The sequence below is a fragment of the Salvelinus sp. IW2-2015 genome, linkage group LG18, assembly GCF_002910315.2.
Source record: "Salvelinus sp. IW2-2015 linkage group LG18, ASM291031v2, whole genome shotgun sequence".
Taxonomy (NCBI): domain Eukaryota; kingdom Metazoa; phylum Chordata; class Actinopteri; order Salmoniformes; family Salmonidae; genus Salvelinus; species Salvelinus sp. IW2-2015.
The window spans coordinates 41,714,400-41,742,321 of record NC_036858.1 but is presented as its reverse complement, the minus strand read 5'-3'; the positions used below and the strand labels follow the sequence as shown (position 1 = coordinate 41,742,321).

Below are 27,922 nucleotides of genomic sequence, written 5' to 3'. Positions count from 1 at the left end.
TTTCCTAGGAACGCCAAGCGAGGCGGCCATCTCTGTCGGCGCCGGATGTTACAAGAAAAGAGTCCGACAGCAATATCCAGGAATTTCACAGGACCAAGGTCAATGTGTAATTTACAGTTGAAGCCGGAAGTTTACATACACCTTAGCCAAATACATTTAAACTCAGTTTTTGACAATTCTTGACATTTAATCCTAGTAAAAAATCCCTGTTTTAGGTCAGTTATGATCACCACTTTATTTTAAGAATGTGAAATGTCAGAATAATAGTAGAGAGAATAATTTCTTTCAGCTTTAATTTCTTTCATCACATTCCCAGTGGGTCAGAAGTTTACTCAATTAGTACTTGGTAGCATTGCCTTTACATTGTTTAACTTGGGTCAAACGTTTTGGGTAGCCTTCCATAAGCTTCCCACAATAAGTTGGGTGAATTTTGGCCCATTCCTTTTGACAGAGCTGGGGTAACTGAGTCAGGTTTTAGGTCTCTTTGCTCGTACACGCTTTTTCAGTTATGTCCACAAATTTTCTATAGGATTGAAGTCAGGGCTTTGTGATGGCCACTCCAATACCTTGACTTTATTATTTATTTTTTATGGTGGTTTTGGAGCAGTGGCTTCTTACTTGCTGAGCGACCTTTCAAGTTATGTCGAAATAAACTTATTTTACTGTGGATATAGATACTTTTGTACCTCTTAACTCCAGCATCTTCACAGGGTCCTTTGCTGTTGTTCTGGGATTGATTTGCACTTTTCGCTACAAAGTACGTTCATCTCTAGGAGACAGAACGCGTCTCCTTCCTGAGCGGTATGACGGCTGCGTGGTCCCATGGTGTTTATACTTGCGTACTATTGTTTGTCAGATGAACGTGGTACCTTCAGGCGTTTGGAAATTGCTCCCAGGGATGAACCAGACTTGTGGAGGTCTACAATTATTTTTCTGAGGTCTTGGCTGATTTCTTTTGATTTTCCCATGATGTCAAGCAAAGAGGCACTGAGTTTGAAGGTAGGCCTTGAAATACATCCACAGGTACACCTCCAATTGTCTCAAATGATGTCAATTAGCCTATCAGAAGCTTCTAAAGCCATGACATCATTTTATGGAATTTTACAAGCTGTTTAAAGGCACAGTCAACTTAGTGTATGTAAACTTCTGACACACTGGAATTGTGATACAGTGAATTATAAGTGAAATAATCTGTCTGTAAACAATTGTTGGAAAAATTACTTGTGTTTTGCACAAAGATGTCCAAACCGACTTGCCAAAACTAGTTTGTTAACAAGAAATTTGTGGAGTTGTTGAAAAACAAGTTTTAATGACTACAACCTAAGTCTATGTAAACTTCTGACTTCAACTGTATTTGTTAAATGCTTAGTATATGATATAACAACAAACTGTATCATAAATGCAAGGAAAGCAAGGTAGTGTTTTATCTCAAATTTGTGAAGACTCCAAGCATGAGAATGGGTTTAAACATGCTGTAGGTTTTGATTCAACTCATGAATTACATTGAATGTATCTATGTTCCCTCTTTATACTGTATCTTAATGTACTCACAATAAAAAAGGCAAATTATTATTAATGACTTTGTAATAGCTCCAAACAGAAAAAAATAAATGCTCACTGGTACCCTAGTTTATTAGAAAGACCCATGTGTCTGTGTGAGTGTACATTTGTGCGTTTGTGTGTGTGTGTGTGTGTGAGTTCACTGTGGTTGGTGGTTAGGTCAACTTAAAAGTGTACTCTGGAAGCACATAAACTCTAATAAAAAGACATCAAGGTACGTTAGAAACATGCTTTTTTCCCATTAGCATTGGCACATCAGAGGACTTATGGTCCTTCTCAGCAAATCAGCCTGAATCAATGCAAAAGTGCCCAGCTGGTCTCGGGCATGGCACAGAGCACAGTGTTTGGTATTCACAAAGTGCTTGGCATATATTGATGTTAAAGCCCATTTGGAAGACCATTTACGCAATGTCAGATCAACAAAGAAACAGGTAAAAAAAAACAGCTTTGGCTTCCGAAGTGCTGTGAATGCAATAACTAATAATTATTTGGTCAATAATGTATAAAACCCCTCAGATAGAAACAAAGTGGCATGGTGTGAGAGCATTTATACTGTTTATGAGTCTAAATATGGAAGAAGTCAGAGTGAAAGTGTTATTGGTTTTAATCCATGTCTATCCGCAGCAAATGCAACTGCAATGAAGCAAACTGAAGAAATGTGATGTATAAATATAATAATGCAGTATTGATCTCACCTCATTGGCATAAACCCAATGGCTGTCCTTGGATGCCAGGTTGGTTTCCACAGCCTGCATAGAGATAGAAAGAGGGGGGAAGGAGAGGAGAAGGAAATTAGTATAAAGAAAATAGAGATTTAATGCATTTCCCAAAATAATCCTATAACAACATAAGAGTAGGGAGTCCAAACTCAAGTACACAGGCTTGAATGGTTCACCATAGCCGTGGGAAGTAGGGGTGCTGAGGGTGCTGCAGCACCCCCTGAAAAATCTGAATTGCTATGTTGTTCATCATGGTTACTCATAAGTAAGTGCTCCATCTTAATGGCTAAGAAAGGCACAGTATAGCTCTTTCACATATCACATGACTATTCACGCATGACATCTGTCATGGTTACGCTATATATGCTTGTCCTCATCTGTAAATTGTTGTCATTACCTTCCAAATGATCCCTTTTGCCATACTGAAATTTAGATTGATAGCCCCATATCATCCTTACATACAGTATAACTTAAAAGCCTTCACCATTTTACCTAACAGTGTGCGCATCAATAATAACACTCAGCACAGCCTGAAAGCTGCAGATCCATCTTCTAACCTTGGAAGAGTCATGATTTGATTTTAATGCCGCGCATTTCCAGCTTCGTCTCATTGAATATTGCAGAGGCCCCTGAACACAAGAGTAAGATTTACCTCCACGGTTGAATGCTCCGTTTCTTACTCACTCTGAAATTATAGGGGCCATATGCCATCCAACCACACTTGCATTCAAACAGATAGCCCATCGCTATCGTTAGAAACACAGAAATATAGGAAACAGCTGCTGAACTTAGTTTCCCACTACAGATTTATTCAGCAATGTAAAAACAATGAGCACTGTGTCACTAGATCATATCCTGGGGCTGAGAGCTGGAGACAAATCATCTCCCACCAAGATGTAGGCAACAGGGTCTATAGTAGTGGGTACTGCAATGAAAATAGGGTGTGTAGCCAAGGAGAAAGAGCAGGGGAGCTCCATTGCACTGTAGGTATCAGGTAGCTTATTAGCAGGTGAAAGCACTGATGTTTCCGGGCGTGTTGGTTGTTAGATAAGCATCAACCTTAGTTGTTCCAGGAATTTGACGTCATCAAGTCAAATGGATGATGAGGTTCAGGAACCATTTTTAGACAAGTTGTCTGTGTGGGAGTGACTGCTGTTTGTCTATAGTACTTCAACTATGAATCAAACATCATTATGTGATTTTTCTATGCTGTAAGTTTGATTAAGTTACAAGTATTATCACATTATGGCAATGACATCAACTCGTGACCTACAGAACACGTTTCATCAACACCTCTTGCCAGAAATTCAGTTGTGTTTTTATTGTTCACTTGAAGAGCTGATGCAAAATGAAGCTTTGGAGAGAAATATGATTTTAGGCTAGAAATCAGACTTAGGTGTCATGTTTTGTCATTTATTTTCATGTCTTGTCCCTGTGCTTCCCTCTGCTGGTCTTATTAGGTTCTTTCCCTCTTTCTCTCTCTCTCTCTCCTCCTCCCTCTCTCCCTCTCCCGCTCTCTCTCTCTATCGTTCCGTTCCTGCTCCCAGCTGTTTCTCATTCTCCTAACGACCTCATTTACTCTTTCACACCTGTCCCCTATTTTGCCCTCTGATTAGAGTCCCTATTTCTCCCTCTTTTTTCCCCTTCCTGTCCTTGTCGGATTCTGTTTTGATGTTTGCTGTCCTGCGTCCTTGTTCCGCCCTGTCGTGTTTTTGCCTGGAATAAAGACTCTGTTTCTTTAAGTCGCTTTTGGGTCGCATTAATCAGCAAACAGAAGAATCCGACCAAGATGGACCCAGCGACTATGGATTCTCTCAACACTGCCGTCGAGTTCCAGGGAGCAATGCTCGGCAGACACGAGCAGGAATTGTTTGCTGCTCGTCATGCCGTTGAAACCCTGGCCGCTCAGGTCTCCGATCTCTCTGGACAGTTTCAGAGTCTTCGTCTCGGGCCACCAGATACCTCCTGGTCTCCAAGTCTCCGGAACCTAGGGTTAATAACCCACCTTGTTACTCTGCGCACCACTGAGTGTCGCTCCTTTCTCACCCAGTGTGATATTGTGTTCTCTCTCCAGCCCAACACGTACTCAAGAGAGAGAGCTCGGATCGCTTACGTCATATCACTCCTTACTGGTCGGGCTCGGGAGTGGGGCACAGCCATCTGGGAGGCAAGGGCTGAGTTTTCTATCGATTATCTGAACTTTAAAGAGGAGATGATACGGGTTTTGATCGTTCAGTTTTTGGAAGGAGGCTCCAGGGTCCTGGCTTCCCTATGTCAAGGTGATCGATCCATAACGGATTACTCTATAGAGTTTCGCACTCTTGCTGCCTCCAGTGACTGGAACGAGCCGCGCGTTGCTCGCTTGTTTTCTGGAGGACTCCACGCTGAGGTTAAGGATGAGATTCTCTCCGGGAGGTTCCTTCCAGCGTGGACTCTTTGATTGCACTCGCCATCCGTATAGAACGACGGGTAGATCTTCGTCACCGAGCTCGTGGAGGAGAGCTCGCGTTAACAGTGTTTCCCCTCTCCGCATCTCAACCATCTCCTCCCCCGGCTCAGAGACTGAGCCCATGCAGCTGGGAGGTATTCGCATCTCGACTAAGGAGAGGGAACGGAGAATCACCAACCGCCTTTGCCTCTATTGCGGTTCTGCTGGACATTTTGTCATGTCATGTCAGTAAAAGGCCAGAGCTCATCAGTAAGCGGAGGGCTACTGGTGAGCGCTACTACTCAAGTCTCTCCATCAAGATCCTGTACTACCTTGTCGGTCCATCTACGCTGACCGGTTCGGCTGCTTCCTGCAGTGCCTTGATAGACTCAGGGGCTGAGGGTTGTTTTATGGACGAAGCATGGGCTCGGAAACATGACATTCCTCTCAGACAGTTAGAGAAATCCACGCCCATGTTCGCCTTAGATGGTAGTCCTCTTCCAGTATCAGATGTGAGACACTACCTTTAACCCTCACAGTATCTGGTAATCACAGTGAGACTATTTCATTTTTGATTTTCGTTCACCTTTTACACCTTTGTTTTGGGTCATCCCTGGCTAGTATGTCATAATCCTTCTATTAATTGACTAGTAATCTATCCTATCCTGGAACGTTTCTTGTCATGTAAGTGTTTAATGTCTGCTATCCCTCCTGTTTCTTCTGTCCCTCTACTCAGGAGGAACCTGGTGATTTGACAGGAGTGCCGGAGGAATATCATGATCTGCGCACGGTCTTCAGTCGGTCCAGAGCCAACTCCCTTCCTCCTCACCGGTCGATGATTGTTGTATTGATCTCCTTCCGGGGACCACTCCCCTCGGGGTAGACTATACCTCGTCGGCTCCCGAACGTAAGGCTCTCGAGGATTATCTGTCTGTTTCTCTCGACGCCGGTACCGTGGTGCCTTCTTCCTCTCCGCCGGAGCGGGGTTTTTCTTTGTTAAGAAGAAGGACGGTACTCTGCGCCCCTGCGTGGATTATCGAGGTGAATGACATAACGGTTAAGAATCGTTATCCGCTTCCCCTTATGTCGTCAGCCTTCGAGATTTTGCAGGGAGCCAGGTTCTTTACTAAGTTGGACCTTCGTAACGCTTACCATCTCTACGCATCAGGGGGGGACGAGTGGAAGACAGCGTTTAACACTCCGTTAGGGCATTTTGAATACCGGGTTTTGCCGTTCGGTCTCGCAAATGCTCCAGCGTCTTTCAGGCATTAGTTAATGATGTACTGAGAGACATGCTGAACATCTTTGTTTTCGTTTACCTTGACGATATCCTGATTTTTTCACCGTCTCTCGAGATTCATGTTCAGCACGTTCGACGTGTACTCAGCGCCTTTTAGAGAATTGTCTCTACGTGAAGGCTGAGAAGTGCGCCTTTCATGTCTCCTCTGTCACATTTCTCGGTTCTGTTATTTCCGCTGAAGGCATTCAGATGGATCCCGCTAAGGTCCAGGCTGTCAGCGATTGGCCCGTTCCTAAGTCACGTGTCGAGTGCAGCGCTTTCTCGGTTTCGCTAATTTCTATCGGCGTTTCATTCGTAATTTCGGTCAAGTGGCTGCCCCTCTCACAGCTCTGACTTCTGTCAAGTCTTGCTTTAAGTGGTCCGGTTCCGCCCAGGAGCTTTTGATCTCTCAAGAAGCGTTTTACATCCGCCCCTATCCTTGTTACTCCTGACGTCACTAAACAATTCATTGTCGAGGTTGACGCTTCAGAGGTGGCGTGGGAGCCATTCTGTCCCAGCGCTTCCATTCTGACGATAAGGTCCACCTTGCGCTTACTTTTCCATCGCCTGTCCCATCGGAACGCAACTATGATGTGGGTAACGAACTGCTCGCCATCCGCTTAGCCATAGGCGAATGGCGACAGTGGTTGGAGGGGGCGACCGTCCCTTTTGTCGTTTGGACTGACCATAAGAACCTTGAGTACATCCGTTCGGCCAAACGACTTAATGCACGTCAAGCTCGTTGGCGTTGTTTTTCGCTCGGTTCGAGTTCGTGATTTCCTATCGCCCGGGAAATAAGAACACCAAGCCTGATGCCTTATCTCGTCTCTTTAGTTCTTCTTCGTGGCTTCTACCGACCCCGAGGGGATCTCCCTGAAGGGCGTGTTGTCGGGTTGACTGTCTGGGGAATTGAGAGACAGGTAAACAAGCACTCACCCACACTGCGTCGCCGCGCGCTTGTCCTAGTAACCTTCTGTTCGTTCCTGTCTCTACTCGTCTGGCTGTTCTTCAGTGGGCTCACTCTGCCAAGTTAGCTGGCCACCCGGCGTTCGGGGTACGCTTGCTTCTATTCGCCAGCGGTTTTGGTGGCCTACTCAGGAGCGTGACACGCGCCGTTTCGTGGCTGCTTGTTCGGACTCGCGCGCAGACTAAGTCAGGTAACTCTCCTCCTGCCGGTCGTCTCAGACCGCTTCCCATTCCTTCTCGACATGGTCTCACATCGCCTTAGACTTTATTACCGGTCTGCCTTCGTCTGCGGGGAAGACTGTGATTCTTACGGTTATCGATAGGTTCTCTAAGGCGGCACATTCATTCCCGCCTAAGCTTCCTTCCGCTAAGGAGACGGCACAGATCATCATTGAGAATGTGTTCAGAATTCATGGCTCCCGTTAGACGCCGTTTCAGACAGAGGTCCGCAATTCACGTCACAGTTTTGGAGGGAGTTCTGTCGTTTGATTGGTGCTTCCGTCAGTCTCTCTTCCGGGTTTCATCCCCAATCTAACGGTCAAGCAGAAAGGGCCAATCAGTCGATTGGTCGCATATTACGCAACCTTTCGTTTCGAAACCTGCGTCTTGGGCAGAACAGCTCCCCTGGGCTGAGTACGCTCATAACTCGCTTCCTTCGTCTGCTACCGGGCTATCTCCGTTTCAGAGTAGTCTTGGGTACCAGCCTCCTCTGTTCTCGTCCCAGCTCGCCGAGTCCAGCGTTCCCTCGCTCAGCTTTTGTCCAACGTTGTGAGCGCACCTGGAGGAGGGTCAGGTCTGCACTTTCCGTTACAGGGCGCAGACTGTGAGAGCCGCCAATAAACGTAGGATAAGGAGTCCTAGGTATTGTCGCGGTCAGAGAGTGTGGCTTTCCACTCGCAACCTCCCCCTTACGACAGCTTCTCGCAAGTTGACTCCGCGTTCATTGGGTCCGTTCCGTGTCTCTCAGGTCGTCAATCCTGTCGCTGTGGCGACTGCTTCTTCCGCGACATCTTCGTCGCGTCCACCCTGTCTTCCATGTCTCCTGTGTCAAGCCTTTTCTTCGCGCCCCGTTCGTCTTTCCTCCCCCCCCCCCGTCCTTGTCGAGGGCGCACCTATTTACAAGGTACGGAAGATCATGGATATGCGTTCTCGGGACGTGGTCACCAGTACTTAGTGGATTGGGAGGGTTACGGTCCTGAGGAGAGGAGTTGGGTTTCCATCTCGGGACGTGCTGGACCGTTCGTTGATTGATGATTTCCTCCGTTGCCGCCAGGGTTCCTCCTCGAGTGCGCCAGGAGGCGCTCGGTGAGTGGGGGGTACTGTCATGTTTTGTCATTTATTTTCATGTCTTGTCCCTGTGCTTCCCTCTGCTGGTCTTATTAGGTTCTTTCCCTCTTTCTCTCTCTCTCTCTCCTCCTCCCTCTCTCCCTCTCCCGCTCTCTCTCTCTATCGTTCCGTTCCTGCTCCCAGCTGTTTTCTCATTTCTCCTAACGACCTCATTTACTCTTTCACACCTGTCCCCTATTTTGCCCTCTGATTAGAGTCCCTATTTCTCCCTCTGTTTTCCGCTCCTGTCCTTGTCGGATTCTTGTTTGATGTTTGCTGTCCTGCGTCCTTGTTCCGCCCTGTCGTGTTTTTGCCTGGAATAAAGACTCTGTTTCTTTAAGTCGCTTTTGGGTCCGCATTAATCAGCATAACATTAGGAGCAGCAACATCAGATAGCTATTATATGCTATAATGTTAATGTAACTGAATCTCACAATTAGATCTAGTAAGATCTAGAATCAGAGAAGTGAGGCACCCTGAGGCATGTCTCTAGAGTTAGTCAACACAGATAATTATCTAATATAGATATTTATGACTTTAAAATGGAATTACTGGTAGGGGGATTTGAGGTCTCAACAAAGCTAACATTTATTGATGGATATGTTCAGAGTTGGATGGGTACTACCCTATGCCCATGGGCTATTCAATATCAATTTGAGGTCTTTATGCAGTAATGCACTGAGATTCATTCCTGAAGGATTTACAGTGACGCTACTACATTATACATTAAGCTTCTTGGCATTGAATATAAGGTTAAGGAATCATCAATTGTGTCTATATTCACAATGCAATGGTTGCCAATTCTAATATTTCGACACTAACTGGTCTTTTGACCGATCAGATATTTTGCCAATAATTAGCCTGCCTATGTAGCCAATGTACATTCTAAACATTTCTCTGTGTCTTGTGGATCCCTTGTTTGAGTATTAAAACAAAGACCTGCAAGCTCGTTTGTCTCGTCTTTAAAACATAATCACTCAGGCTCTCTCTGTTTTAGATTTTTGGTCAAGAAGTGCAAAAATGTATTATGCCTTCAAATGAAAGTTCATCTCTGCATCCCATGGTTGAGATCAGACTTGATTAAACAAAACACTCACTTTTAATTTAGCGTCAGAGCAGATGCATTTCAGCAGCAATGTTTCGGTCCTTAGGGCCTAGTTTTCAACAAGTTAACCCTCCTGGTGTTCTATTCATTCCATTTCTATGCATTTAATCATATCCGATAGCCGAAATCCGGATCGATATCTTTAGAAAAACAGGGCTCTGAGCATCTCAAGCTGCATGTCAAGAGCAGTGAGAATGTTTCTTTTTATATGTTGCACACATTGAGACAAGCACAATTAGCTAGGTTTATTTTATTGACAATTTTCAATAATTAGGGAAATAACATCAGGTGTGAGCTTGTTTTGGTTCCCCATATCTCACCTACTGTATGTTTTCAACTGAACTGTTCTAGAACCTCTTAGCTCAAGTTGGGAACAATAACTCTTTATTCTAAAGGAATATAACAAAAACTATAATGATTAACCTAATTAATATATTTATTGAATGACCTTTACATGCTCCAGCCAGGGAGGTTATTGTTATATTCCTGGAATATTATTGGAATAAAGGATTATGATCTCCACTTGGGCTAACAGGTATTCCAACTCATTTGGATCATTCAACAGGCAAAATCAATCTTACCCTGTTGTACAGTGCATTCGGAAAGTATTCAGACCCCTTGACTTTTTCCACATTTTGTTACGTTACAACCTTATTCTAAAATGTATTAAATATTTGTTCCCCCTCTCAATCTACACACAATACCCCATCATGACAAATCAAAAACATGTAAAAAAAAATGATTTTAAATATCACACTTACATAACTATTCAGACCCTTTACTCAGTACTTTGTTGAAGCACCTTTGGCAGCCATTATGGCCTAGAGTATTCTTAGGTATGACGCTACAAGCTTGGCACACCTGTATTTGGGGAGTTTCTCCCATTCTTCTCTTCAGATCCACTCAAACTCTGTCAGGTTGGATGGGGAGCGTCGCTACACAGCTATGTTCAGGTCTCTCTAGAGATGTTAGATCGGGTTCAAGTCCGGGCTCTGGCTGGGCCACTCAAGGACATTCAGAGACTTGTCCCAAAGCCACTCCTGCATTGTCTTGGCTGTGTGCTTAGGGTCATTGTCCTGTTGGAAGGTGAACCTTCACCCCCAGTCTGAGGTCTTGAGCGCTCTGGAGCAGGTTTTTATCAAGGATCTCTCTGTAATTTGCTCCATTCATCTTTCCCACAATCCTGACTAGTCTTCCAGTCCCTGCCACTGAAAAACATCCCCACAGAATGATGCTGCCACCACCATGCTTCACCGTACGGATGGTGCCAGGTTTTCTCTAGACGTGACGCCTGGTATTCAGTCCAAAGAGTTAAATCTTGTTTCTTATGGTCTGAGAGTCCTTTACGGGCCTTTTGGCAAACTGCAAGCCGGCTGTCATGTGCCTTGTACTGAGGAGTGGCTTCCATCTGGCCACTCCACCATAAAGGCATGACTGGTGGAGTGCTGCAGAGATGGTTGTCCTTCTGTAAGGTTCTCCCATCTCCAGAGCTCTGTCAGAGGACCTTCAGGTTCTTGGTCACCTCCCTGACCAAGGCCATTCTCCCCCGATTGCTCAGTTTGGCTCGTGCGGCCAGCTCTTGGAAGAGTCTTGGTGGTTCCAAACTTCTTCCATTTAAGAATGATGAAGGCCACTTTGTTATTGGGGACCTTCAAAGCTGCAGAAATTGTTTTATACCCGTCCCCAGATCTGTGCATCAACAGAATCCTGTCTCAGAGATCTACGGACATTTCCTTCGACCTCATGGCTTGGTTTTTGCTCTGACATGCACTGTCAACTATGGGACCTTATATAGACATGTGTGTACCTTTAGAAATAATTTCCAATCAATTTAATTTACCACAGGTGGACTCCAATCAAGTTGTAGAAAAATCTCAAGGATGATCAATGGAAAAAGGATGCACCTGAGCTCAATTTCGACTCTCATAGCAAAGAATAAGGCTGTAACATAACTTGTGGAAAAGGTCAAGGGGTCTGAAAACTTTCTGAATGTACTGTAATGAACACGTTTTTGTGTGTTGGTAGTTAAAACATTAGGATGTACAGTGGCTTTGGTATAAAATGAATGGTGCTTCTATGCCATCGTGAACAGTGTTGGTGTTACTCCTATCATACTTACTAATTAGGTGTCTGTGTATGACCTGTTTTGTAATGATATGCTGTAACATGACAACATCATCACTACTACTGGAACATAGGTCGTTGGCATTGCTACATAGCAACCAGAGGATGTCTCGCTCTGGAATGAGGCCATTCAGTGGTCCGAAGGGTTCAGGAGGGCTTTAGATCAGACAGTCGTTTGAAAGGATGGACAATGATGAGTTGTCAAAGCTCACTGTTTAATTCTGTGCCAGTCTTACAAAGGCACCCAAGCCGTAATGAGGCCCCTCATGAAATACTCACAATGGACGGGACCCTGGCCTCATCTCCTACAGTCCTCTGTTGCTGTGGAAACGAGATCAGACCCGAGTCTACACATCTCTGTTAGTATAGAGCTAAACACTTAGGTACCTTAGAGTTTGACCTAAAAATCAACTACAGTCTATTAAACTTCAGGAATATTGTTTAAGCAGTCTATGATCAATATTATATAGGAGATCAAATGTAGTAAATACTTTACTGGTCAATTGGCCAGTTACATATTTGCGTACCATATGTGTTTACCGGTCCAAGGGTACACTATATGGGGTACCCTGTCTTAGATCTAGTCTGAAACCCAGGGATGGGAGTTTCCTGCAGTAAATGAAACAAAGTAGTTAAGAATCATGGTGGCCAAACAGAAGACCTGTTCTTCTCCAATCAACCTGGCCTCAGGGCCATTCATAGCTTTTGGGATGTACATTTGAATCCCTCCATTTAGTATGATATGTTACGTTACATTACAAATGGAGTAATGGTCGTACAATAACATACGGATTGGAGGACGTATAGTGTCATACTGTCATGACTTCCGCCGAAGTCGGCTCCTCTCCGTGTTCGGGCGACGTTCGGCGGTCGACGTCATCGGCTTTCTAGCCATCACCGCTCCATTTTCCATTGTTCCATTTGTTTTGTCTTGTTCCCTGCACACCTGGTTTTCATTCCCTAACCACACTGCATGTATTTATTCCTGTGTTCCCCTCCATGTCTTTGTCTGAAATTGTTTTGTGTTACGTGTCTTATGTGATGCGCCATGCTGGTTTTCTATGTACCGTGACTATTTCCACGTAGTATGTTTCTTTGTAAACATTAGCTATTGTGACTGTTTTGCGCAGCTTGTTGCGTCTTCTGAGAATGTACGTTGCTGATTAAGAGAACTGACAACAAAGGTTAGGAGAATTTATGTAAAATGTTAGGAGAACTAACAACAAAGGTTCAGAGAATTTACGAAACAGGTTAGGAGAATTAGGTTCAGTCTAGGAAAAGGTTTATGGGAAGGGTTAGCTAAAATGCTACAGTTGTCCCCAACGTGACTGGAACACGTAACATTTGGATTGCTAGACGATTGCGGTATACGCCCACCCATCCTCCCCGACCAACCTCCCTACTTTCGTTTCTGTCTAAGTAACCACGCACTGGGCACAGACGTCTATTCCCCGTTGGATCAACAAAATGTCATTGTAATGACATGGAAACAATGTTGATTGAACCAATGTGTACCCAGTGGGCAGACGATTTTCCATTTGTAACGTAGCGTAACATATCATACAAAATGTACGTAAAATAGCAAACGTCTGATTTATGAGTCCAGACTGCTCCGCACACAGTCAGAAAACTGCATCTCAAACAGTGAGGCTTTTACCCTGATCGTTGAGTGTTTGACGGTAGATGAGCGAGCTGATATACTGTAGCTGTTTATGCATGCCACAACATTGATCTCTGAGTTCAAAACTCATAAAGTGCTTCAGTGTGCCTTTAACGTATTCCAGCGCATCATTATCATTAGGATATGTTCTGCATAAGAAGACAAGAGAAAGACTGTATATCAAACATAGAGCAGTCCTCTTTGGCAAAACACATTTAATAGTGTGAAGCATGTGCTACTGTGACTTCAATCGCAATTGGAACTTCCTAATGTGTAGCAACAATAATATACAAACGTTGCATTTTAACAAGGTGTCTTAGATGTACAAGAATGATAAAATCAAAGTGTCTTGGCACAGTAGGAAGATAGACATGACATTTCAACAAGGTGCCTTTCCGTACAGCTGGAACATAAACTATGCATTGCACCTGCAGGGGGTTTATGTTTTGAATCCATGATGCTACCTCAATTGAAATTTTATTGAGAAATGGATGGGTGTAATCCAGATACTTAATGGAGAAGAAACATATTAACACACCGATACATTGTGTATCTGTAATTAGCTTGAAAAGGAGCTGGAAAAGGACATAATGCTACACATAGGGAGGGTAGGTACAAGTCTCACTCAATGTACCAATAAATATGATGCTGATATCACATATAGTGTTTTCAAAACATGTAACTGTAGCTGTGCATATGGATGATATGATTGGGTGTTCTGCTTTTATATTCCTCAGAGATTACAAACTGTACATACCTAAAGCCTCATCTTTGTGACCAGTGAAGAGGTCTTTCAGCAAACCTCAAACAAAAACACAGATTTTGCTCAGTCAATCAACATTTCGCAAGAAAAAGTAATCATGCACATTTACTGCCACAGCTCCAAAAAAATCAACAACAGCAGCTGCAACATAGACAACAGAAATACAACAGGCTAAAATCAAGTGTTTCACCATCAGTATAAATGTTGGAACACCAACATCTAGTGCCTTAGACCGAGTGGCGCAGAAGTCTAAGGCACTGCATCTCAGTGCTAGAGGAGTCACTATAGACACCCGAGTTCGAATCCAGGCTGTATTGTATCACAACCGGCCGTGATTGTGAGTTCCATAGGGCGGCGAACAATTGGCCTGGTGTAGGCTGTCATTGTAAATAAGAATTTGTTCTTAACTGACTTGCCTAGTTAAATGAAGGTTAAATAATAAATAAAGAACTGTTGGAGTACTTCAGGTGAGTAGATCCTTGGCACTCTCCCGTTTTACTAATAATAATACACCTAAGAAGCCTCATAAAGAGCTGATGGCAGATAAGCAGTAATCCAAAGGGAGTCCTATTGGGATGTAAAGCTATCTAATTGATCAAACTAAGAACAGTATTCAGTGAAGAATGGCATGGAATAGATTTCCAATGGAAACACACTGTATTTTGGCCAAAGACTTTTCTCTCCAGAAACTTTAGCAGCTCTGACATAGCTAGCGAAATAGAAAAGTTTTAACTGATAACAATTTAGAGTCTCACTCCACTCCTACAATTAATCAGCATGAAACCGTGCTTCCTTGCCTCGCTTGTTTTGAGGTGGTTGTGTCGGTGAAGATCCAAAAGCGGCAGCATGGGATAGTTTTTCCACTGCAGTGATGTGGGGTTTTTAAGCCCCCCCCCCCAATGCTGTGTCATTGTGGAACACTTGTGGCTGTCAAAGCCTATCAATCCCATCATGCATTGGGGGTCTGTTCTCACATTGCCTCTGAGGAAATGACACTACCCACCAGGTAGGCACAGGTAGTCCTCTAATCTCTGCTGCAGGCTATGGGCTCAGACACTCACACTCTCTCACTGGAGAGACTACCAAGAGAAGAAAAACAAAACAGCTGAAACTAGGGCAAAAAAGGGAAGGTGGTATTAAGATGTGACAGCCTTGTCAGGAGGTGATGAGTAGAAAAGTGTCAGACAGACTCCCAAGGCTCAGACGACTCCTGTAATCTCTCTCTCTCTCTCTCTGACTCTCCCCCTCTCTCTCACACCTACTAATGTACTTCAAAATAGCCATTAAAGTCAGGAAGAACACAAACAAGGCCACTTCAAAGTGAGAACACCCAATATTGTTTGAGAGAAATAATCAATCAACACAGTGTGGTTTCAGGTATAGTTGTTCTCCTCCCCCAGGGAAGAAATGGAGTTCATATGGAGGTTGTGCTTTGCTACAAACAGTTGAAGTCGGAAGTTTACATACACCTTAGCCAAATACATTTAAACGCAGTTTTTCACAATTCCTGACATTTAATCCAAGTACAAATTCCCTGTCTAAGGTCAGTTAGGATCACCACTATATTTTAAGAATGTGAAATGTCAGAATAATAGGAGAGAGAATGACTTATTTCAGCTTTTATTTCTTTCATCACATTTCCAGTGGGTCAGAAGTTTGCATACACTCAATTAGTATTTAGTAACATTGCCTTTAAATTGTTTAACTTTGGTCAAACGTTTCGAATAGCCTTCCACAAACTTCCCACAATAAGTTGGGTGAATTTTGGCCCATTCCTCCTGACAGAGCTGGTGTAACTGAGTCAGGTTTGTAGGCCTTCTTGCTCACACACACTTTTTCAATTCTGCCCACACATTTTCTATGGAATTGAGGTAAGGGCTTTGTGATGGCCACTCCAATACATTGACTTTGTTGTCCTTAAGCCATTTTGCCACAACTTTGGGAGTATGCTTGGGGTCATTGTTCATTTGGAAGACCCATTTGCGACCAAGCTTTAACTTCCTGACTGATGTCTTCAGATGTTGCTTCAATATATCCACATACTTTTCCTTTCTCATGATTCTATCTATTTTGTGAGGTGCACCAGTCCCTCCTGCAGCAAAGCACCTCCACAACATGATGCTGCCACCACAGGGCTTCACGGTTGGGATGGTGTTCTTCGGCTTGCAAGCCTCCCCCTTTTTCCTCCACATGTAACGATGGTCATTATGGCCAAAACGTTCTATTTTTGTTTCATCAGACCAGAGGACATTTCTCCAAAAAATAGGATCTTTGTCCCCATGTGCAGTTGTAGACCGTAGTCAGGCTTTTTTATGGCGGTTTTGGAGCAGTGGCTTCTTCCTTGCTGAGCAGCCTTTCAGGTTATGTCGATATAGGACTCGTTTTACTGTGGCTATAGATACTTTTGTACCTGTTTCCTCCAGCATCTTCACAAGGTCCTTTGCTGTTGTTCTGGAATTGATTTGCACATTTCGCACCAAAGTATGTTCATCTCTAGGAGACAGAACGCGTCTCCTCCTGAGCGGTATGACCGATGCGTGGTCCCATGTGGTTTATACTTGCATACTATTGTTTGTATAGATGAACGTGGTACCTTCAGGCGTTTGAAAATTGCTCCTGAGGATGAACCAGACTTGTGGAGGTCTATAATTTTTTTCTGAGGTCTTGGCTGATTTCTTTAGATTTTCCCACGATGTCAAGCAAAGAGGCACTGAGTTTGAAGGTAGGCCTTGAAATACATCCACATGTACACCTCCAATTGACTCATAATGATGTCAATTAGCCTATCAGAAGCTTCTAAAGCCATGACATCATTTTCTGGAATTTTCCAAGCTGTTTAAAGGCACAGTCAACTTAGTGTATGTAAACTTCTGACCCAGTGGATTTGGGGTATGGTGAATTATAAGTGAAATAATCTATCTGTAAACAATTGTTGGAAAAATGACTTGTGTCATGCACAAAGTAGATGTCCTAATCGACTTGCCGAAACTATAGTGTGTTAACAAGAAATTTGTGGAGTGCTTGAAAAACGAGTTTTAATGACTCCAACCTAAGTGTATGTAAACTTCTGACTTCAACTGTATGAATGAGAGGGTTTAAAAACTAGAGAGGAGGAGGTGATGTAGGAGGGTGGGGGACCAGTTCAACATTAAGCTGATATTAATTACATACAGTTGTATAGGGCGAGATGATCGCAGCTAGTGTGAACAGCACAGTTTGGAGGTATTGGAGGAGAGTGAGAGTGTGGTAATATGAAGCAGAGCTGGCAGTTGGCCGGGCAGGGAGTTTAGAGAGGGAAGAGGTAAGATGATGGCGCATTGCCAGCATCATGCCTGACCAAGTTTCCAGATAACACCCTTAGACATGGCTCATATTTAGGCTACAATGGATGTTTTTAATGTATTCTGGTGTTTTCAGGTGATTCACCAAAAGCATGTCACGGTCAGACAGGTGACTGGAGAGGGTCTTTCAAATACACATTAAGTGTACAATGGGGGTTATTTGGAAAACATCACATCTATTGTAATTTACAAAGCTTTTCTTGTTGACAAGCCAAGCAAAAGGTCAATAATAAATACAATTCAGAACACACAAGACGCTCTCTATTATGTCTTGTGGTTATTGTATATACATCAATCACATCTCTGTGAATCCCTGTCTCTGTGGAACGTGTGTGGGTTGTGTGTGTGTGTGTGTACGCCTGTGTATGAGAGAGAGAGTTTTCTAGAACTGTGGTCAATGCCTGCTTGGGCGGAATCTAATTTCCAGTGCGCTCTAAAAGTGGCCGTAAGTAATGACTACAGGGCTTTATAGCTCCAAGCTTTCCAATACACCTGAGGAGCACTTTAATTCAATTTTTCTCATCAAGATCAATAAAAGTGTCTGAACTATGGCTCCTGGGGATATAATGCTCTTTAATATTGCACTGTGCTTTAAGGCCAGACATTTTGTGATGCCTATGTAACAGCTTACAGCCATGGAGACGACCATCAAGCCAGGGAAACATTGAGCTGTCAAAGCTTAGCACACCATAAGATCTCCCTTTAGTGACAAGTCGATGAAAATCGCTAAAAACCCTTCAGCACACACACACACACACAATTACAGCTATGGCCATACTTGAGGGGCATAAGACGAGACAGTGGAGAGAGTGATCACAGGGTGGGCTGAGAGAAACATGATCAAAGCCTATATTTTGAAATCACTTACTTCTCCATTAGTTTGATTAATGGGACCAGCCTAGTCCTCAGACAGAGACAAGGGCCTTGAAAAATGATGCAATTACAGCTTTTTAAATAGGAGAATGAAAAGGCCTGTTGGAGAGAGGAATCTGGAGGAGATTCTCCTGGACAGCATGCTCTCCCTCTTGATCCATCTTTCCTTCATCCCTCCATCCAACTATACCTCTTCCCAAAGGCTGTTTAACTACATATCACCTTCCAACCAGCATATTAAATGGCATGCATGTAAAACAAATGTCCCGCGATATAAAATTGTGGCACATGACATCCCGTTTTCTTCTATAATGTCACCTTAGGCTGTTCTAAAAACCTGACAAGGACAGGAGACTACTGTACTCTACTTTGCTCTAATTGAGGGGACGACTTACCTATCTCACCTTTTGGTCTGGTTTTACTACTATAATCAGTAAAGACATTTAAAGAGAAGGAGCATGAAACTGCCATCATATAAGGCTCTTTTTGTTGAGCGGCTATTGTGTGGTATTAGTGTATTAGCAAGTCTCAAGTGGGGGTCCTGGACAAAAAAACATTCTAACGAACCACCTTGAAATTTATTAAGACGAATACCATACACCTTGAGCACGACTTTCACTACAGTAAAGCAAGAACAGAAACAGAGAGATTTGTCCTCTATGTTACCCTGTAATTGTCCTGCTAATCACAGAGAAAGGCTCTACTGCATCTGGATATTAAAGGTCTGCGTGCACTACGGCGTACTGTGGTGATATTGAGGACAATAATGTTTTCTCTATTCACCTCAGTGATGGCTCACAGAGCAGTGTGGGGGTGGATGCTAATACGTCTGTCACTCAGGCTAATCACTACCGATGAACTCTTTCATCCCACTGCTGCTGTAAACATAGGATTAGAAACAGTGAGAGGTACAGAGAGAGGGGGCGAGGTATACTGTAGTAATACGGCAGTTATACAGAGAGTATGCTCATATTTCACTAATCACAATTTATTTTGGGGAATACTTTCAGTCCTGCATTTCTTTACATGTATCATATGTGCAAATGCATAAATTAATAAGTAAAAGTAGATTAATCTAAATCTTATCAAAGTGCTGATTTATGCTCTCATCCAATATCTGTTATCAGGCTGCAACACAAATGGATTATGTGGTGTTTGCTTTACTAATCCTACCAATCCTACCACCAGAAAGCAATGAACTCATCAAAAAGAGACATCTGACAGCCCTGTAGTCCCCAGTCCCCTGTTCTCCCCTTGGCAAAATCTGAGACACATGGCCAGTGGTCAGACATGCGGCCATCTGTGTGTGTGTGTTGTGTTGTGTTGTGTTGTGTGTGTGTGTGTGTGTGTGCGTGCGTGCGTGCGTGCGTGCAATACCCTTCTGTAGTGATATAGGGCCCTTGGGCCATCATTAGTCTCCAAGAAGTGCCAAAGGGATCACCTAAGGCTATACTTGTGAAAAAAAGGATCAAATGAAACCAGAACGGGACGTGAACAGGACACCGAATGCTGATGATCAATTCTCGATTCAAGTCAGGCAATCTAAAATCGCTCCAAATGCACGTAGAATAAAATTGATTTGATGGGTGTAAATATTGTAAAAATTGGGACTTTACAAAGTTATGTAGTGTTCCTTCAGCAATGGAAACAGTAGGGATAGCCAGAGGAAAGACTAGGGGCGATCTCACACACACACAAACACAGGATCTGAATACAAAGTGAGCGACCCTCATATGCCCTGTCCTCATAAGCCCTCTCCACTATAACTAATGATGATGATTTGCCTGCACAGATTGAACAAAATCAAAATCAAAACAAACAACAAAACACTAACAGGTAGGTTAAGGTACAGTACCTAAGGGAAGTTAAGGTGTCACAGCCTAAGCTTACTTTCACATACTGAGTGTCATACATCTGAATTTATAATCAAGTCCTTGCTCCCACATTAGCATGTACAGTGTTTCTCACATTCAGGAGGCTGGGAAGCAGAGTTTCAGGGAGACCAATTAAGGATTTCAATCCACTGCTTCATTTATTTTAACAGCAGAGAGCCATACCCAAGGGAAAACGACCGTCATTTGTTTCTGGAAATTCTCTGCGAAAGCTACCAGTTTTGATGAAAAAAAAACAATGTAGTGGAAATAACGGAGCGTTGTTAAATGAGAGTGGCTTAGGGGAATTAAGATATTGGCACAATACAATATGATATGACTGAATTACATATGCCGATTTGGTGTGGTGCTAAATTGCCCCCCGAAAGCAATGTTTGACTAACTTCCATTTGACAGCAATGTTTGACTATAACAGTTGAATTTTGCAGAAAATAACTGACAAATAACACCAGATTTTGATCCTCCATAGAATAACCAAAGCTGGTGGTATAGAGTAGTAATCACAACTTGCACTATCTAGTGCAAGTCGTTATTTTATACTCTATACCACCAACTTTAAGTCTTCTATAAGCCTATAGGCATTGGTTTAATGAGATAACATTGGATTCATTCCATATCTTATCGTAAAGCTATAGTGGCCTTCAACTGATTCCTAAGAGCTCAGATGTTATGGAAGTAAAGGACCAAATACCTGTTTTCCAAATGGTTGGATTAGCAATTACCCCAAAAAAACTTTTACTTAGAGTCTCCTACACTACATTACCAAAAGTATGTGGGCACCTGCTTCTCGAACATCTCATTACAAAATCATTGGCATTAATATGGAGTTGGTCCCTCTTTGCTGCTAGTCAAGTTCTTTCACACCGATCTCAACCAACCTTTTCTGTATGGACCTCACTTTGTGCACAGGGGCATTGTCATGCTGAAACAGGAACGGGCCTTCCTCAAACTGTTGCCACAAAGTTGGAAGCACAGAATCGTCTAGAATGTCATTGTTTGCTGTAACATTAAGACTTCCTTTCACTGGAACATTAAGATTGTAAGATTAAGATTTCCCTTTCCTGGAACTAAGGGGCCTGAACCATGAAAAACAGCCCTAGACCATTATTCCTCCTCCACCAAACTTTACAGTTGGCACTATGCATTCGGGCTGGAAGCGTTTGTTCTCCTGGCATCTGCCAAACCTAGATTTGTCCGTCTGACTTACAGATAGTGAAGCGTGATACGTCACTCCAGAGAACGCGTTTCCACTGCTGTCACGACTTCCGCCGAAGTCGGTCCCTCTCCTTGTTCGGGCGGCGTTCGGCGGTCGACGCACCGGCCTTCTAGCCATCACCGATCCACTTTTCATTTTCCATTTGTTTTGTCTTTGTTTTACACACCTGGTTTCAATTCCCCAATTACATGTTCATTATTTATCTGTTGTCCCCATGGTTTTTGTGCGTGATTGTTTTATGTATGTTCGGTCCGTTATTGTGGGCTCGGTATTACGAAATGTTATTGGAATATTTGAGTAAAGTTACTTGTGTTACTCATCTCTGCTGTCCTGTGCCTGACTCCTCTGCACCAGCTACACCCAGACCATTACAACTGCTCCTGAGTCCAATGGCGGCGAGCTTTATACCACTCCAGCCGAAGCTTGGCATTGCGCATGGTGATCTTAGGCTTGTTAGGCTGCTCCCGACAAACAGTTTTGTGCTGACGTTGCTTCCAGAGGCAGTTTGGAACTCGGTAGCGAGTGTTGCAACAGAGGACAGACTATTTTTACTTGCTACGCCCTTCAGCACTCCGTGGTCCCGTTCTGTGAGGTTGTGTGCCCTACCACTTTGTGGCAGAGTCGTTGTTGCTCTTAGACATTTCCAGTTCACAATAACAGCACTTACAGTTGACCGGAGCAGCTCTATTAGGGTAGAAATTTGATGAACTGACGTTGTTGGAAAGGTGGCATCTTATGACAGTGCCATGTTGAAAGTCAGTGAGCTCTTCAGTAAGGCCATTCTACTGTTTGTCTATGGCCATTCTACTGTTTGTTATATACCTGTAAGCAACGGGTGTGGCTGAAATAGCCGAATCAACGAATTTGAAGGGTTGTCCACATACTTTTGTATATATAGTGTACTTGACAGCATTTTGGGACTTTTTGACAACATCTAATAAAATTGTAGTTAAACCACATATTCTGCCAAACGATAATGAAGTGATCATCACATAGATACAGTAAAGGAAGCGCCTAAAGGCTACATCACCGAAAACAAATTGTCTGACACTGATTTCGAGAGTTTAGAGGTCAGCAAATAAACGAGACGGACTTGATTGCTGCTTCTTTTTTGGAGTTTTGATTTCAGAAACCATTTGATTTCTGGGACAGCTGAAGCAAAAAAAACATTTCAAAAATCCACCTAAGATACACCTCGGTGGGACAACTACATATCTCAATCATCGTAAGTACATTTTTCCTCAATAAAGTAACTATCAGCAAAGTCAGTGCTAGTAGGAGGGAAAAAAGTCAAGTGCGAGTGTTAGTTTATGAAAGGTACGTTAATTTTTTTGGGGGGGGGGGGTGCTGTGGGATGATTTAAGATATTCTTTGAAGAGTTAGGGTTTCAGATGTTTATGGATGATGGGAAGGGACTCTGCTGTCCTAGCTTCATGGAGAAGCTGGTTCCACCTTAGGGGTGACAGGACAGAGAAGAGCTTTGACTGGGCTGACCGGGAGCTGCCCTACGGTAGGGATGTGAGTACTTGGGTTGGGGTGTAGGGTTTGAGAATAGCCTGAAGGTAGGGAGGGAAAAGAGTTTCCTAGGGTAAGAGGCAGAAACTTGAAATGTAGAGTGATATTTAGCAGCGGATAAAGAGGAACAGAAAGTGAAGAGAAGGGAGTGAAAGGATGATACTGTATGTCCCCCGGAAGTTAAACTTTCCTCCATTTTCACTCAGCTGCCTACAGCCCTGTTCCGTAAATTCGCAATGAATCACTCAGCCACAGAGCAAGAGGGGAGGGCTGAGCCGGCTGGGAGGAAAGGGGACAGTGCAGGTCATAGAATACAGGAAGGGAGGAGAGTAGGGTCGAAGAGGCAGAATCAGGAGACAGGAGGGAGAAGGATTTAGCAGAAGGGAGAGATTTATAGGATAGAAGAGAAGAGAGTAGTGGGAGAGAGATAGCGAAGATTGCGATGGCGCATGACCATCTGGATAGGGGCGGAGTAGGTAGGGTTGGAGGAGAGAGAGACGGAAAAGGAAAAAAAGTAGTCATCAGAGACCTGGAGTGGGGGTTGCAGTGAGATTAGAAGGCAAACAGCCTCTATTATTTTGTATTTAATTTTTTTACTTAACCTTTATTTAACTTTGCTTTATCTTGGCCAGGTCGCAGTTGTAAATGAGAACTAGTTCTCAACTAGCTTACCTGGTTAAATAAAGGTGAAACAAAATAAAATAAAAAACCAAGCAAATCAAATAAGAACAAATTCTTATTTACAATGACGGTCTACCAAGAGGCAAAAGGCATCATGCCTGATGAGGTCAAGCATTTGCCTGGGACTTGGAAAGGGTGGGGTCAAAAGAGCGAAGAATTGGTAAGTAAGAGGTGGAAAGAAATGAATCGAAGGCAGACGTTGGGAGGTTGAAGATGCCAAATACGCTTAGTGGTGAACCAGCGTCAGGAAATTAGCTTATCAAGGTGTCAAGCTCATTGATGAACTCTCTAAGGGCACCTGGTGGGCGATAGATGACAACAATGTTATGCTTGAAAGGACAAGTGACAGTGACAGCATGCAACTTAAATGAGGAGATGGACAGGTAAGTGAGGGAGTAAAACAGAATGTCTACTTAGTTTATCACTCTCTGTCAAGACATGAAAAACTTTTGGGTATCGCCATGGAGATACACAAATTAAATTCACCGGACATGTTATGCATCTAACTGTATTAAAAACATTTCCATTCTTTCTATGTACTGAACACAGTGATAAAGGATGGGGGTGACATTTACCCCTACCTTTGTGAAAGACATTGATTAATGGTATTACAGATACCTCATAAGGACCCGGTACAGTGCCTTTGGAAAGGTACAGTGCCTTGTTACACATTTTGTTACATTACAGCCTTATTCTAAAATTGATTAAATCAAATAAATTCCTCAGCAAACTACACACAATAACACATAATGACAAAGTAAAAACAGTTTTTTAGACATTTATGCACACAAATTAAAAATTAAAAACCGAAATACCTTATTTACTTAAGTATTCAGACCCTTTGTTATGAGACTCGAAATTGAGCTCAGGTGCATTCTGTTTCTAATGATAATCCTTAAGATGTTTCTACAACTTGATTGGAGTCCACCTGTGGACAGTGCCTTGCAAAAGTATTCATCCAACCGCGTTTTATTTTGTTGCATTACAACATGTCATTTAAATGGACTTTTATTTGGATTGCATGTAATGGACATACACAGAATAGTCCAAATTGGTGAAGTGAAATGAAAAAAAATACTTAAACAGAAAAGGGGTGTGTGCATATGTATTCACTCCCTTTGCTATGAAGCCCCTAAATAAGATCTGGTGCAAACAATAACCTTCAGAAGTCACATAATTAGTTCAATAAAGTCCACCAGTGTGCAATCTAAGTGTCACATGATCTGTCACATGATCTCAGTATACAGTAGGTGACCAAGAACCCGATGTTCACTCTGACAGAGCTTTAGAGTTCCTCTGTGGAGATGGGAGAACCTCCCAGAAGGACAACCATCTCTGCAGCACTCCATCAATTAGGCCTTTATGGTAGAGTGTCCAGATAGAAGCCACTCCTCAGTAAAAGGCACATGACAGCCTGCTATGAGTTTGCCAAAAAGCGCCTAAAGGACTCTCAGACCATGAGAAACAAGATTCTCTAGTCTGATGAAAGCAAGATTGACCTCTTTGGCCTGAATGCCAAGCATCACCTCTGGAATAAACCTGGCACCATCCCTACGGTGAAGCACGGTGGTGTTGGCATCATGCTGTGGGGATGTTTTTCAGCGGCAGGGCCTGGGAGACTAGTCAGAATTAAGGAAAGCAAAGTACAGAGAGATCCTTGATGAAAAGCCGCTCCAGAGCGCTCAGGACCTCAGACAGGGGCGAAGGTTCACCTTCCAATAGGACAACGCCTCTAAGCACACAGCCAAGACAATGCAGGAGTGGCTTCGGGACAAGTCTCCGAATGTCCTTGAGAGGCCCAGCCAGAGCCCGGACTTGAACTCGATCGAACATCTCTGGAGAGACCTGAAAATAGCTGTGCAGCAACGCTCCCCATCCAACCTGACAGAGCTTGAGAGCATCTATAGAGGAGAATGGGAGAAACTCCCCAAATACAGGTGTGCCAAGTTTGTAGAGTCATACCCAAGAAGATTCGATGCTGTAATCGCTGCCAAAGTTGATTCAACAAAGTACTGAGTAAAGGGTCTGAATACTTATGTTAATGTGATATTTCAGTTTTTCATTTTGAATAACTTAGCAAAAAAATCTAAAAAACTGTTTTTGCTTCGTCATTATGGAGTATTGGGTGTAGATTGATGAGGGAAAAAAAGATTTCATCATTTTTAGAATAAGGCTGTAACGTAACAAAATGTGGAAAAAGTCAATGGGTCTGAATACTAAGCTATAAGAAGTTTGTTAATGGATATTTATATTTTGTGTTTTAAGTTATCATTTCAGTTTTACTTAGTGTTATCACTGTTACACACAATACGAAGGCACTGTACGTAACTTAATGGATGAAAATGGTGGTTGTACACCAGTGAGATCCCATTGAGCAATATACATTATTTTTATTTATTTTGTAATTTTTTTCATTTTACCCCCTTTTCTCCCCAATTTCGTGGTATCCAATTGTTAGTAATTACTATCTTGTCTCATCGCTACAACTCCCGTACGGGCTCGGGAACAAGGTCGAAAGCCATGCGTCCTCCGAAACACAACCCAATCAAGCCGCACTGCTTCTTAACACAGCGGGCCTCCAACACGGAAGCCACCAATATGTCAGAGGAAACACCGTGCACCTGGCTCCCTTGGTTAGCACGCACTGCGCCCGGCCCACCACAGGAGTCGCTGGTGCGCGATGAGACAAGGATATCCCTACCGGCCAAACCCTCCCTAACCCGGACGACGCTAGGCCAATTGTGCGTCGCCCCACGGACCTCCCGGTCGCAGCCGGCTGCGACAGAGCCTGGGCGCGAACCCAGAGTCTCTGGTGGCACAGCTAACGCTGCGATGCAGTGCCTTAGACCACTGCGCCACCCGGGAGGCCGCAATATACATTTTTGAAGAAAATAACTGGTAGGCATATGTCATTGTAATGTACAGGCGTTCTGTTGGTGATGGAGATGCTGTTGATGGTTGAAAAATGTCTGTGCTTAACGGCACAATACTTCTCTGCCATAAACATTACCTCAAAGGGGACACATGGGGGTCAGTACGGCAAGTATAACAGGTATGTCTAGGTGTGAAACAGAACAAAATAAAAATGGCTTCTACTGCTTCAAATCACCATCACCACAACAACTTAATGATGATAAGCCATAATATGTCACTGAAGTGTCTCCCTGCCCTCTCAAAGACATGCTTTAGGCTACTAAATCCCCTAAATTAAAAAAATGGAAGAGGTCTCTCACACAGTTTTAAATCTAAGAGATGACTTATGAAAAGGCAAATTATTTATGAAAAGCTGTTTAACTTCCTCCGATGATTCATACTACCATATAGTAAGTAATAACAATCCATAACGTAAAGAGCTTGCCAACTGCATCTGTTTCCATTTTAATGCCAGAACTTGAATATACAGTCATCTTTCTTGATTATAGCTCCCCTATTTTTTTTTTACTGGACTATGCAATTAGGAACTTGACAGTCTTTTAACCTGCAGGTAGGAACCTGTTGCCTTATTTGTCAGAGGTTAAATACATATTTACCCCACATGATGGTAGGGTATTGTTGATATCCTCAGGAATCCCTTCAGGTAAAATTATATAACACTGGACTCCACCCACTCAGATACAAATAGAAACAAAATGCGAGGATAGTGGACTTTAACATCTTGGGAAGTAAATCATTTTTTCTCTCAGGATGGTGATAGCTGAAACTAATAGAGGCCAAAGGTTGATTTCCACAATGACTGCACATGTATTTTTCTGTGTGTCTTTTTTACTCAGCCTATCCCCAGGTTACCGCATGCAGGATGATGAATACCACAGATTATACTGTGAGATAGAGATTCAACTTGTCTTATGTTTTATTGAGGCCAAAGAGGTGCTGCGAGAGAGAGATGAAAGTGAGAGGGAATTAAATGGAGAGTGGTGAAACTGGGAGAGAGTGGTAGAAAGTGGTATGATATGTGTGCAGAGACAGTAAGAGAGATATACAGAGACGGAGAGAGACAGAAAGAGAGACAGAGACAGGGGTAGAAAGGGTATGAGAGAGAATTTGAGACAAAAGGAGAGGAAAAATATCAGGATATGGAAAAAGAAAGGGGAAAAAGATAAAGCACTGGCAGAGGGAGACATATGAAGCTATTAGGAAGAGAGAATGTAGGAAAACAAAAATAGAGAATCTCTGCAAGAAGGAGAGAGGGAGAGAGCAGAGGGCAGAGGAGGATGAGATGTAGGACAATGATATATCGCTTGCTGGCAGGCTCAATTTGTCATGACATTATTGTGAGGAAAATGGAATTGAAGAGTTACATACAGGGGCACTGGAAGAGGACAGGAGGTCAGGGGTGGCAGCACTAGAGTCAGAGAGGACTGATAAGAGTGGACAGTAATCGTGATAAACTCCTGGACCCCTTTACCCTTTGACCAAGACAGGCATCACAGCTCCTTTTGGATCTTCACTGCTTCACAGTGCCCTGAACTCTCTA

General features: G+C 43.2%; 1 protein-coding gene across 1 annotated transcript in view; it reads right to left on the bottom strand.

Annotated features, from left to right (window-relative positions):
• Positions 1-27,922, bottom strand: part of LOC111978381 (glutamate receptor ionotropic, delta-1-like) — a 177,162-nt gene that overhangs the window by 102,755 nt on the left and 46,485 nt on the right. The window contains exon 3 of the mRNA XM_024008411.1: positions 2,256-2,309. Coding sequence (XP_023864179.1) covers positions 2,256-2,309 — 54 coding nt within the window. The remainder of the gene's footprint in view (positions 1-2,255; positions 2,310-27,922) is intronic.